At 41.3% G+C, this 14,019-nt stretch overlaps 1 protein-coding gene across 1 annotated transcript; it reads left to right on the plus strand.

Annotated features, from left to right (window-relative positions):
* The first annotated feature begins 4,165 nt into the window (after positions 1-4,165).
* WDR18 (WD repeat domain 18) lies at positions 4,166-12,831 on the plus strand. Its single transcript, XM_069964465.1, has 10 exons — positions 4,166-4,446; positions 4,524-4,634; positions 6,413-6,546; positions 7,606-7,747; positions 9,625-9,768; positions 10,016-10,074; positions 10,883-11,007; positions 11,109-11,275; positions 11,505-11,573; positions 11,676-12,831. Exons 1-10 carry the CDS (start codon positions 4,237-4,239, stop codon positions 11,799-11,801), a joined length of 1,287 nt encoding a protein of 428 aa, XP_069820566.1. The 5' UTR covers positions 4,166-4,236; the 3' UTR covers positions 11,802-12,831.
* The last annotated feature ends 1,188 nt before the right edge of the window (positions 12,832-14,019 follow it).

Raw genomic sequence — 14,019 nt, forward strand, 5'->3', positions numbered from 1 at the left:
AGATAAAGGGTGAGGTATTTGTAGATTAACTCTTTGTTGTCCTCTTTTGGTGTTTTATTTAGCTCTCTCCATAGGAGAACAATGGAGAAAGGGGGGAGAGCTTCAAACTGCTTTTTCATGATAAAAATGCATTTTTTGGCTAATAAACCTAATTGCAAAGTTTCTTAAAATCGCCTGTACTATTGATTTCTGCAAAAAAAAAAAAAAAAAAAAATTTCACGACAGTGACACTTTAACTTACAGGGGGATGCCTACCTATCAGGGACACTACCTATAGAGGAAATATTTACATGAGGATTAAAGATGAGCGAACCTCGAGCATGCTCGAGTCCATCCAAACCCAATCATTCGGCATTTGATTAGCAGTGGCTGCTGAACTTGGATAAAGCCCTAAGGCTATGTGGAAAACATGGATATAGTAATTGGCTATATCCATGTTTTCAAGACAACCTTAGAGCTTTATCCAACTACAGCAGCCACCGCTAATCAAATGCCGAATGATTGGGTTTGGATGGACTCGAGCATGCTCGAGGTTCGCTCATCTCTAATGAGGATGTTACCTACTAGGGGAACTAGCTGTACAGGGAGGACTAGCTACTATAAAATGCATACAGAGGGGGGCTAACTACTATATGAGGGAACAGATGGAGCAAATAGATGTGAAGGATGATTGTGCATGAGTGAGGAGCCTAAAATATTTGCCTGTCAGATCTTATGTGGATGACTGAGAGAAGTTCTTATGATGACCCAGGCTGGATGGAGAGGAAAAGGAAAAGTAAACAATTCTGAATGGAGAAGCCCCCTGTGATTGATTCAAAGAAGACTCCTCCTATGAGTTATTGGCTGTAACTACACTGTAATCACTTGTATGCAGGGCCTGATTAGAGCTGATATATTCTGCTATATGGTCACTGGTGCCATAAGACTGTGGACTGTGGATTTTGTTCTATAGCAGAGTAGTGAGATTACTCAGTGAGAGGTGGTAATTAGAGATGAGCGAACCTGGAGCATGCTCGAGTCGATCCGAACCCGAACTTTCGGTATTTGATTAGCGGTGTCTGCTGAACTTGGATAAAGCCCTAAGGCTGTGTAGAAAACATGGATATAGTCATTGGCTGTATTCATGTTTTCCAGACAACCTTAGAGTTTTATCCAAGTTCAGCAGCCCCCGCTAATCAAATACCGAATGTTCGGGTTCGGATCGACTCGAACGCGAACCGAGTTCGCTCATCTCTAGTGGTAATATTTTTCCCAGGTAAACTGGTACTGTTTGTATTATTTGTCTTCGTATACAGGATTTGGTTGGTAAAAGTAGATAATAGACTACAGAACAGCACACAATGTCAGTCAGCGGCTTCTAAGGCCAGCAGGATATTGTCATGCATTAAAACAGGCATGGACTCACAGGACAGGGATATAATATTACCGCTTTATAAAGCTTTGGTGCGGCCTCATCTGGAGTATGCTCTCCAGTTTTGGAACCCGATTCATAAAAAGGATGTTCTAGAGCTGGAGAGGGTACAAAGACGGGAAACTAAACTAATAAGGGGAATGGAGCATCTTAGTTATGAGGAGAGATTAAAAGAATTACATTTGTTTAATCTGGAGAAGAGACGTTTAAGGGGAGATATGATTAACTTATTCAAATATATAAATGGCCCCTACAAGAAATATGGGGAAAAGATGTTCCAGGTAAAACCCCCTCAAAGGACAAGGGGGCACTGCCATCGCCTGGAGAAAAAAAGGTTCAATCTCCGGAGGCGACAAGCCTTCTTTACAATGAGAACTGTGAATCTGTGGAACAGTCTACCACAGAATCTGGTCACAGCAAAAACAGTAGAGGGCTTCAAAACCGGCCTAGACAAGTTCTTAGAGCAAAATAATATAAATGCATATGTATAGAACCTATCACCCCTCCCCCTTCCCTGTATCCATCCCCTCCTTGGTTGAACTTGATGGACATGTGTCTTTTTTCAACCGTATTAACTATGTAACTAAGTATGCTGGTAAAGGCAATGGTCATGGTGTGGCGGTAATAGTTGTCCCTTGTATACTGGTATTATTGGTCTTGGTATACAGGATTTGGTCAGTAACAGTGTGACAGTGCTGAATATGGTAATAATTTAGTGGTAATAATTAGTGGCCAGTTGTGTGTGTGTGTGTGTGTGTGGGGGGGGGGGGGGGGGCAATCAAAAGTTAGCAGTGGGGCCCAGCCATTTCTAGTTAGGCCCCTGGTGTGAATGCAGCCTTACTGCAAGGCTAGGAGGGACAGAAGAGCATGACTGACCACTCCATCTACTTCCCCATGACTTATTTTTTAAGAATTTGTGAATTTGGATGAAGCATAGAAAAACTGTGTGGAAATGCTATGTTCACACACAGTATTTTTGTCAGTATTTTTTCAACCAAAACAACTCATGGTTTTGGTTGAAAAAAAGACTGATCAAAAGACTAAGGACCCTATTACACGGGACGATTATCGTGTGAAAAATCGTTAAATTGTTCAAATTTAAACGATAATCGTTATGTGTAATTGCAGGCAACGATCGAAAAATCGTTCATATGTCGTTGATTTAGATCTGAACCTAAAATTATCGTTAATCGTTCGCTGTAATTCCACGTTCGTTCGCTCAAGTTCCGCGTTTTTTCACTAATCGTTTAGTGTAATAGCACATTGTCCATTGCTTTTCTGGGATGAGAACGAATAAACGATCATAGTAACGATCGCAGTAATGATCATAGTAACGATCGTAACTAACGATTATCGTTCTTTGTTAGGGTCCATTTACACAGAAAGATTATCTGACAGATTATCTGCCAAAGATTTGAAGCCAAAGCCAGAAATGGATTTGAAAAGAGGAGAAATCTCAGGCTTTCCTTTATGACCAGATCTAGTGTTTCTGGCTTTGGCTTCAAATCTTTGGCAGATAATCTGTCAGATAATCTTTCTGTGTAAATGGACCCTAATATGGTGAAGGATTTCAGGTTAACGATAAACAATCTTGTTTGCGATCGTTAACCATTAAAAATCGCTCAGTGTAATAGGACCCTAAGGAAATGTGTGAACTATGTGTGAACATAGCCTTATGAGGTATTGTGGCCAATGTGAGCAGGACCAGGCACCTGAAATGCTCCAATTAAAGGCATTGTCTAAGCAAAAAAATAATAATAATAATTGAAAGCAAATGTACCACTAGTACATTGCTTTATGGTTTTTTTACATTAACAGGCCAGTGCCGGGTCCTTTTCTTGAACTGCGGCTTGGTTCCTGCGCATGACGACGGTTTATTCACAAGCAACGGCCAAGCATTAAAGGGGTACTCCATCCCAGGGGTATTTTTAAGCTATGGCCATAGCTTAAAAATACCCCCAGGATGGAGTACCCCATTAAGCACCAGGGGCTGGCCCCGATGGTGTCTGGAAATAATCCAACGCTGTAGGCAGGAACTGGGCGGTGGTTAAAGAAAAGGGCCGCAGCACTGGCTTTCCTGCACCGTCTTATTCATGTGACAAACCACAAAGGTAGATTTAAAATGAGTTCCAGGGCTGGGTGAGGAGTAAAAATACTAAACACTATACTCACCAACTGTGGTCCCCGTAGATAACTCTGCTGGTCTTCATTTATTCTGGGTTCTCCTCTTTACCATAGGGGGAGATTTATCAAACATGGTTTAAAGTGAAACTGGCTCAGTTGCCCCTAGCAACCAATCAGATTCCACCTTTCCTTCTTCACACAATGGAAGGTGGAATCTGGTTGCTCGTGGCAACTGAACCAACTTCACTTTGCACCATGTTTGATAAATCTCCCCCACATAAGTTATTAAAAAAATAGACACATTAGAGATCCCTTAGTTCACAGTGTACAGAGGATGGAAAAAATAGTAGATCATAATTTGTTTTCATGAAATCAACAAAACAATAACACAAATTGAATATATATATATATATAACTGTATAGATAAATCTGCCGCACTAAACATGTGCAGTCTATGCACGACTAGGAGGTGAACTTATATAAGGTGGTTATGAGAAAAGGATGCGTTTCCTACAGCATCCAAACGAGAAATGAGCCGTCTACTAGACTACGCAAATGTAATAAGTTACTCCTGCTTCCTATGCGCTCCCGCCGTCTCCGCCTTTCATCTGTCTCTTTCCAGCAGACGAAAGTGCGCGCAGTCACGTGACGTCCGGGGCCGCTGTTGTGTGGTGAACACGTGACCCCTTGCCCGGGCAAACATGGCGGCGCCCTTTGAGCTCGTGTTGAGCACGGATGCTGCGGGACAGGTTGCCAATTGTTCGGCATGGGATCCACAGACGGGAGCGGTTCTGCTCACTTACCGTGGGGGGAACAGCTCGCCCCGAGGCCTGGTGATGCTTGGGGGACAGTACCTTCTCGGAGGACAGCTGGGGAAGAACTACATCAATGTATGGGAACTACAAAGAAAGGTAGGTGGCCCATGGCGGCGTCCCTGCTCTGTGGAGTAGTATACCGCAGCTCACCTCTGCTTCTTTACATCCTATAGGATCAGCTGCAGCAAAAGATCGTGTGCTCGGCCCCAGTAACCTGTCTAGCAGCATCCTCTAATGGACTGTACCTAGCAGCCGGCATTGCGGAAAGCATCTATCTGTGGGAGGTAAGATGGCCGCCAGGTGTGATAGATCCATCACAAGGCAGACACCCTGTTAGGGTCTTTTCAGGTGTAGCTGTTAGAGTGCCGTCTTATGGTCCTTTTACACGGAGCGATTTATCGTTCCAATTTGCACGATAACGATAATCGTACGTGTAAACGCAGCAAACGATCAAACAACGAGCAAGAAATCGTTCATTTTGATCTTTCAACATGTTCTCGAATTAAAGTTGGTCGTAAGCAAAAAATTCGCAGATCGTTCCGTGTAAACATTCTTTCAACGATTTCGCCTATGTGTGAGACAGGCTTAAGTGATCGCAAAACGATCGCATAACGATTTTTTCGTACGATGTATCGTTCCGTCTAAACGCTGATTGTTATAAAAAAACATTGTTCATTCAAAATCGTTAATCATGCGATCGGGCGAATTATCGCTCCGTGTAAAAGTACCATTACCAAGATGTTTGGGGTCCCTTCACATGTACAGCATAATGGCACAGATATCAATGGAAGTAAAAGACAGAACATAGCACAAAAACTGTTCTGCAAATCCTGTTCATGTGAAGTGAATGTACCATCAGACTTGACCCATAGACAAAAAAATAAAAGCATTATAAGGATGGGAATAGAGCACATTTAGTTTTTTTTAAAGGTTTTCATTTCTGAAAATCCATCAAATAAAATAAAGGTTTTAAGTTGCATATCTTTGTAATTGTACTGATGTGAGGAATATAGATAACATGTTATGTATTACCATAGGGCGAACGGGGTAAAAACTAAACCCCCTGAAATGGTTTTTTTCTTTTCAATTTGACAGCGCAAATGATTCTTTTTCTGGTTTCGCAGCAAATGTAATGGAAAAATAGTCTGTCATTGCAAAGTGTCGCAAATAATAAGGGCTCATATGTGTCTCTAGGTGAAAAAAACAAGCGCTTTGGTCTTTTAAACATAAAGTGGAAAAAGCAAAAGCACAAATACGAAAATTGGCTTCGACCTTAATCAGTCAAAGTAAGAAGGGGTGGGGTGAGCGGAGGCATGGATACTGCAGCTCAGAACAACTTCTATGACACTTGAGCTCTAAGCATAGCAGAGCTGACAGCTTGTTTGCAGCTGTCGGTGGTCGAGAAGCTGAAAACTGGCAAATCCGGCAAGAAAATAACAATTTGAGTATCTCCCATTGCCTTTAATGGCAGTTGCGAAAAATGCATAGCCACATCAGCTGCCAATCTGGAAATAGGTGCAGGTCCCAGAGGTGAGACCTGCATCTAGGTATATCCTGTGTATTTGCCATATATGTGTCTTACCTTTTTAAGTTCATATAGTCACAATTGTTGTATAAAGGATTGAATGTGTTCAAATAGCTTTGTTTTATATTGAAGTATAATCACCCACAATACGTTGTGCAGGCTGGAGATTTTTATTTTATTATAATGCTCTTGTGCAGGATTGTCTATATGCAGATTCTGCAAGGATTGTACCACCAGTACTGTTTTTCACTGAATTGCCTTTTTGGAATAGCCTCCAGTTTATATGGGTGTCCCAATAGGACCTGATTATCAGGTACAGTGATAAATACTTGTGAGCTAAATTATTATTGTTTCTGACTAGAAATAACATAAAGCCAAGCAGACTGATAGTGTAAACAGTACTGAGTGGCTGATAATGTAAAGGTGCTTTATGATATTTGGCTTCATGATTATTGTCATATGATCCAAAGTATTTGTGGAAAAATCTGTTTTTGTTTCTGTAATCCCTCTTCATTTTCTTACGTTTTTTCCCTTCAGGTTTGCACTGGGCATCTACTTGCTATTCTTAATAGTCACTACCAGGATCTTACCTGCCTCACATTCACAGATGACAGCAGTCATTTCCTGTCTGGGGCAAAGGATAGTCTCGCTCTTGTGTGGAACCTTTTCAGGTAAGTGTTTGCTTTATGAACAGTTCTTGGAGTGCAGCTCTGGTAGGTGATATAGGCCTATTCCCACATTTGCAGTCCCCGCATGCAACAGAAACCACACCTCTATGTGGTCACCAACAGCCCCCTGATATTGCTTGGATTGATTGACAACATCATGTGGCTATTGGAGACCACACAGCTATGTGGGGACTACAATGTGGGAATGTAGTCAATGGGTGTGTTCCCACATTTGAGTTTGAGAACTTCAGAGAAAATGCATTAAATACATGAGCAATGGCAAAACATGATTAAGCAACAGTCTGTCTTTAGGCTGATGTTCCCATACGCAAAGGAATGCAAGCGTCCAAAACCACAACCCAGTTCACCAATAACCACAAAACGCCTGAATTATTTGCATCATGGCACAGTGATAGTCACATGGGTGCATGGTTTCAGCTGTATGCAGTGACTGTATGCTCAACAATGGGAGATAAGAGTTAAAAGTTAAGACTACTCATTACTGAGAGAGGAGGGGCACAATTTGTTTCCTAAATGCAAAAAAGGAACTTTCTAAATCTTTTTTTTTTTTTTTTTAATCCTCTTCTGCTATTTAGAGGAAGATAAAATAAATCTGTTGAACTGCCCTCTGTGTTAGAGCAGTAGGGGGAAAGGGGGGGGGGTTACACCCTAGCTCAGGGGAAGAGAATCAGTGGGAGGAGAAGGGAAACTCTGTAGAACAGAAAAAAACAACATTTTAATAAAGACTTAGGAGAGGTAGACCCCCCAAAAAATGTCAGCTCTCCTACAACACCATTTATACTAGGCAGGAGCACGTTGCCATGGCTGAAATTGCAAACACACAAAACACAAAGTGCAACAGCTCACGTCTAATGGCAAAAAAGATTTGCTAAAAAAATGAGCAAATAGTGTAAACCATCCCACCATGTTAAGGTGGCCTCATGTCGGGACAGTGAAGCCATACCATAAAAAAGTACAAAGCAAGAATAAAAATGCATTTCCACATCCAAAAGTTTTTCTTGGCTATCACTTTAAAATTCTAAAATCCGTTTCTTGCATCAGTGTCTTACAAGCTGAAGGATCTCGAGGCCCTGAACCTCGTCACATGTGGACCCAGCATTCGCTCCCTGTCACTGATGTGCAGTGTGGCACTGGAGGGCCCCAGTCCCGAGCAGCCACTTCTTCCTTGGACCAGACAGTTAAGGTAATCCATGGAAAGTTATATTCTCTGTTTTTGTTAGCTGTTTACCTTTTAATGGGGTTATCCAATATAGAACATTGGGGGAATTTATTAGGACTGCCACATGTGCCATACATTGAAGTCTTTGCTAGATCTTAACAAGCATAATTTCAGTTACAATGTATTGTAGTAAATTTCATGTGTAGCTAGGTCATATCCCTTTTACGCTAGGGCCCACCTATATTCTACAACAGTAGCTGGTGTAAAAGGGTGAGAATTGGTGCACAAGCCGAGATCATGCACAACTAATTTTTTTACTTTTTTTTTTAATCAGCACAGAAGAAAGCCATGTTCCCTTCATGGTATGCCTTTAGGGGGCCCCTGAATGGGGGGCTATAGCTGATCTGTTTGCCAGTAGTACATACACAGGACAATCCTCCCTTCTCTACCCAATCACAGCACATCATATTCTGCTCCCTGCTATGCCATAAATAAAGATGAGCACAACTCGAGCAAGCTTGAGTCCAGTTGTTCGTCTTTTGAACACAGGTGGCTTAAGAAGTTCATGCAGCCCTAGAAAGTCCAGGAAAGTTTACCAAGGAGCCCTGTGCAGGAAGTACAGAACTCTGTCCGGTGTCTGAGCAGACTTCACTGAGAAGAAGTTACCCATGCTCACAGCTCGAGTGAATGTCAGTGGGACAAGTCTGCTACTTTAAAGTGTAGGATTTCTCAAGAGACCAGTGCAACAATTTTAAAACTTCTTACATTGTGGGGTTTTCTCATGTAATGGTGTAAATAGTACACCAAGACACATCCAGAGATGGAATTCTATAGATGTAAATAAATTATTACTGAAAGGTGTTGATAAAGAATTTCAAAAATCGTACTGATAAAGTTCATTCCTTTTTTTGGTCAGCTTTTTGCTCTATAGGACACCTTTAGCCAAAAGGGTGATATAGTTATGGATTGCCTTCAGGATCATAGCTGAGTTTTTGCCGTACGTCCATGACAGCACCAATCTCTGAATGGGACCCTTCTTAAATATTTTTTAAATAATAGACACCTCATTCCTTTTTAGTTCCTGTTTTATGTTCAAGGACTAGAAGGAAGAGGATATTGTGGAGTTGCAAGGCCTCTTGTTTGGTGCTTCTCACCTGTACAGTCTAGTTCTTAAAGACTTAAATGAATGTACCATCAGGTATATTCTCTTTAATATGAACAGATAAAACTGCACGGGCGTGGGGAAGCCGGTGTTGCGGTTCGTTCTTTGAACCAGGGCCGGGTTCCAGTCTAAGGTGCTGTTCTATCCACTGGTACCGGGCCGGGGCTGAAGCACTGAAGACGAGCCATCCTGCCCCCAGTGGGAGAAAACCCCCTCCCTTCTATGACGCAGCTCCATAAGAATCAATGGAGCCGTGTCAGAGGGGCTCGGGTTTCATCCCATTGGAGGCGGGCCGGCCCGCCTCCAGTGCTTCAGCCCCAGCCCATTACCCGTGGATAGAACGGCGCCGTACACTGGAACCGGCCACAGTTAAAAAAACGGACTGTGGCATCGGCTCCACCGTGCTGGCGCCGTTCTATCCGTGGGTCACATTAAAGCAAATGTACCTGATGGTCCATTTGTTTTAAGTCTCAAGCAGCAAAGCGTTCCACTATATGCGTGTTCCCATGTTGCACTACTATGACACGTGTCACCGCAAAAATCACACCCTCATTTGGTCACCGGAAGTGATACAATGTTGACAGGATGGAACAGAAACATATGGTCGTCTGTTTTTATCTGAATGTGGTGACAGCAATGTGGGTACGCAACCCAATTATTTTCCTTTTAACATTTTGTAATGTAATATTCTGTAGATAATTCCTTATTGTGTTTTTTTTTTTATTTGTCTTCTCTATAGCTTTGGGATATTGCATCTGGGGAGCTTCTGGTATCAGTCCTCTTTGATGTTCGGATCATGTCAGTAACATTTGACCCAGCTGAGTATCACTTATTTTGTGGGGGAAGTGATGGCTCTATATTCCAGGTGGATCTTTGTGAATGGGTAAGAACCACTGGTTTAAAAAAAACGTCCACACATAACTTAATGGGGCAGCTTTATTAAACAGTGGAGCAGATGCTTATAACAACCAGATTCAAGCTTTTGGTTTTAAAAAGGCCTCTAAGAAATAAAAGCTTGAATTTAATTGGTTGTTGTTGGCAACTGTTCCGCTGATCCATTGCATAAAATTTCACCCTGTGTCTTCCTAAAATTCTTAAATTCTGGTGTTCATTTTTTTTTTTTTTTTTAGCCAGTGCAGCGAGAAAAAACTTTTAATACTGAACAGGAGAAGGTGTTTAAAGGACACAGGTAAACATGGGTTTCTGGTTTTGTACTTCAGACAGACCTAAAATCTAAATAGAAAAAAATAGGAATCTGGCAGGAAGCAAGCTCAGAACAGGGGGAAGGATACTTAAAAAATAACAAGTATGGAATTAATTGTTAGTCCCCAGAAGTAGGGATAATTCAACATGTATTTTACCTGAGGGAAATACCCCTTTAAGTACAGAGACACCACCTACTCTTAAAGTCAAATATAGAAAGTCGGGGCGCTCCCTAGTGTGATACCGTAGATGGATGAGGAGAAGGTGAAGGGTTTAGGGTGGATCCACTCACCTGAAAGAGTTGTGCTTCAAAATAGGCACAACTCTATTGAAAACTTGACAAAGAATACACCCCAGCCAGGAGAGAACACCAATGGTTAGATGTGAAGGGATCAAGTAGAATGATCCACGTGGGACCATCGGACCAGGAAAATTTCTCTGTACACACCAGCACTGATGTAGAATTAATGCAAAGGTGTTTGAATAACACGTAATTCTACCCTTTTCTAGTAGTAGGTGTATTAATACAAAAATTAACAGCATTATTAAACGTACTACTAGTGAAGGGTGCAATTACATGTTATTCAAACTATAGTACACACATATGCACACCTTAACTCTGCATTAATTCTACATCAGCGCCGGTGTACAGAGAGATTTTCCTGGTCCGTTGGTCCCACGTGGATCATTCTACTTCACCTACTCTTATGGAGCAACCCCTTTAAGTATTGAAATTGCTCGAAAAGCCCTTCATAGTATTAAGGTATTTAATTATATTAATTCTCTTACTTTAGAGACCAGGTGACGTGTCTTTCCGTATCATTAGATGGGAGTATGCTAGTTTCAGGATCTCATGATGAGACCGTATGTGTTTGGGACATCCAAAGCAAGCAGTGCCTACGTACAGTAAACCACAGAGGTACTGTGTGTGTGTGTGTGTGTTTTTTTCCCTTCAGTCCAAAATATCTGCGTTAATGCAGTAATATAATATTTATCTCCCATTTCCACTCATATTTTTAGGTGCAGTGACTAATGCCTTCATCATCCCTGCACCAGGAAACATGTTACGGGCAGACAGTAAGCCTAGCTTTCCCCTTCCTCGCTTTAGTAAACACTTTCAGAGTGCTGAAAGCTGTGAGGGTCCTGAGAGTGATGGTGTCATACTGCGACTTGGGAAACAGCAACAAGTGAGTTATTTTAGACTCTTTGATATACAGTGTTAGTTGCTTACCTTTATACCTGATTGTGTTCAGCAACAGCTTTTATTGTGCTTAACAATAGAACTAGTAATTATAAAGGACTTTTTAGTAGTTCTGTACCTATTACTGAATTACTAGTTAGTAATTATTTGGCAAAATGTGACTAAATATTATTGCATACTATTAGTGTTCTACTTATTTCATGTTCTTCTTCTAGGGATCAGAGGACACTTACTTGCAGCGTGCAGAACAGTTGCACCTTTTGCTAGGTGAAACTGAAGGCAAGGTGGGTGCTGGATCCCTCACATCTATACAGAAATGTATGTATGTGATTGTAATATTCTATTGACTTAAATGTTTTTTTGTTTGTTTTTTTTTTTCTCCCTAGAACCTTTCTGGCATTGTAGAGCAGCTTCGCTCTCGAACATCAGAACTTGAAGATGAACTCAATATGGTACGGAAGATAAACAAAGATTTGTATGACTTCTCTGCTAACATCATCACAAAAACCTGACCTGGTCACAGGAAAATACTGAAAAGGACGTTATTTTTCTTTGTATGTTAGTTGACGTTGTTTTCTCCCCCACACCTTCTAGGAGTACTGTAGTATAGTAACAAGGCACTTGTATAAACCACTATCAATATTTCTACATATGATATCTTTTTGTTTAGTTAGTTGTTATTAGTGCTTTCAGTTCATATCAAATAGAATTTGCTGTGTATGTGCTGCTGTTTTTGCCTTGTTTGATCAAGAATTTTACATACTGTAACTTAATTTTCCTTAAAGCAGCACTCCGGAAAATTTTGTCTCCCCCCCCCCCCCCCCCCCCACACACACACACTGCATGCTGGTGAGTATCAGTGGCACTGCTTCGTTCCGGTCCTGTGGCTCAAATCCTGCGCACGTTCACGCCACCGCTCTTCTGACCCCTCTTCTGTCTCCATGTTGATTGAAGGCCAGAACACTCCAATGCATTTTCTATGGGAGAGTGGCCTTTAATAGATATGGAGACAGAAGAGGGGTGACATGAACACGTGTGGAATTTGAACAATGCCGCATGACCGGAACAAAGTTGTGCCGCAGGACACGATCATCGCTGGTGAGTTTATGCGCCAGCGTGCAGTGGGGGCAAATAAAAAACATTCTGGAGTGCTTCTCTAAGGTATTGTGTTCACAGGGAGTATTGCTCAGGCCACACTTTTAGATTTCTCCTACAGATACAAATCAGCACTGAGCTAAAGAGCTAATGTTAATTGTTTTTATATTGTAGTATGCATTTTGGTCACTTCATGGCTTATGTTTTCAAAAAAACTCATCAGGAACAATGTTGTCATTTACCCTTTTAGAAAGGATAAAAATCCTTTTCTTAGAACACGGGAAATAGATTGCAAAGAAGGGAGTCAGTAGGTGAATAATTTGGTCACTAAAACAAGTATGAAGGGAATCTGTCGTGTTAAATGTTGCCTGATCTGGCATTTTATAGAACAGATTGAACTGAGCAGATTAATGTATACTTTTGTGGACAAATAAACAGTATTTTACACTTTGTTTCATTACATCTTTCTATGCTTGGGAGTCCATTTAGAGGTGCTACTCAATGATTCCTTTACAGTCTTTGATCATGAATAAAGTGATAGCTGTCCTTTGCTAATAGGGCTGCCCATTTAACTCTTTTCTACTTTAGGAGTTCATTGGACAGACTTATTGCATGATATCTATCACTGCATGGAAAATTATAGGAGGAAGGCTGTTAGTCACTGAATGGGACTGTACACTGTACTGTAAAAGTTAAAAAAAATGGTTATACTGAATATCTTTACACAAAGCTGTATATTAATGTTCCCAGCTCCTCTTGATCTGTAATTTAAAAACCAACACATGGAATGCATTAAAAATGTGACATCAATGTTGAGAGAGGGGAGATGGCACTGGAGCCTGTCTGTCAACCAAGTGACCATCTGGACTACCAGTCCAGAAGTCCACATGAAGCGACATTTAAGGTCACAGTACAGACAAGTCCGGAATAACGTGTTAAACTGTGTTCTTTATTGACTCCACCAACTTGTTCGACGTTTCAGCAATAGTGCCTTTACAGTAAAGGCACTAATGCCAAAATGTTGCACAGTAAAAAAAAAAAAACCTATCCCAGACCTCTGCCTGTGCCGTGAATGTGGTTTTATGTAAATTATGACAAGTTCCCTTTTAACTGAGTTATCCGGTATTAGAAAAACAGTACCACTCGTGTCCTCAGTTTGTGTGTAGTGTTGCATCTTGGTTCCATTTATGTGAATTGAAGGGACAGAGTTGTAATACTACACAAAACCTGGGAACCGGTGTGGTACGGTTTTTGAAAGACTGACAAGTATGACTAGTGATGAGTAAACTTACAGTAGGTTGGGCTTTATGCGAACCTAAACTTACTGTAAGTTGGCTTGTATCTGACTATGATGGGGTGGTATTTGAACACTTAAGGCATATTTTTTGGTCAGTTATATATCGCTATGTAGCCAAAATTGGGAGCAAATCTTAGATGTAAAAGGTTACTGTTGTCATCTAAGGGGTCCTTCTCCCATTTTGGCAAGTTGTGGACTAAAGCCACAGGCTTGTAAGTGCTCCACTAGAACAATTTGAAGATGCATACTAGAGATGAGCGAACCTCGAGCATGCTCGAGTCTATCCGAACCCAATCGTTTGGCATTTGATTAGCGGTGGCTGCTGAAGTTGGATAAAG

The sequence above is a fragment of the Dendropsophus ebraccatus genome, chromosome 3 (assembly GCF_027789765.1).
Source record: "Dendropsophus ebraccatus isolate aDenEbr1 chromosome 3, aDenEbr1.pat, whole genome shotgun sequence".
NCBI lineage: Eukaryota > Metazoa > Chordata > Amphibia > Anura > Hylidae > Dendropsophus > Dendropsophus ebraccatus.

Coding starts and splice junctions, on each gene's coding strand:
- WDR18 (XM_069964465.1), top strand. CDS start 4,237: ATGGCGGCGCCCTTTGAGCTCGTGTTGAGCACGGATGCTGCGGGACAG. Junction 6,547..7,605: donor CTTGTGTGGAACCTTTTCAG/GTAAGTGTTTGC, acceptor TTCTTGCATCAG/TGTCTTACAAGCTGAAGGAT. Junction 11,008..11,108: donor ACGTACAGTAAACCACAGAG/GTACTGTGTGTG, acceptor TCATATTTTTAG/GTGCAGTGACTAATGCCTTC.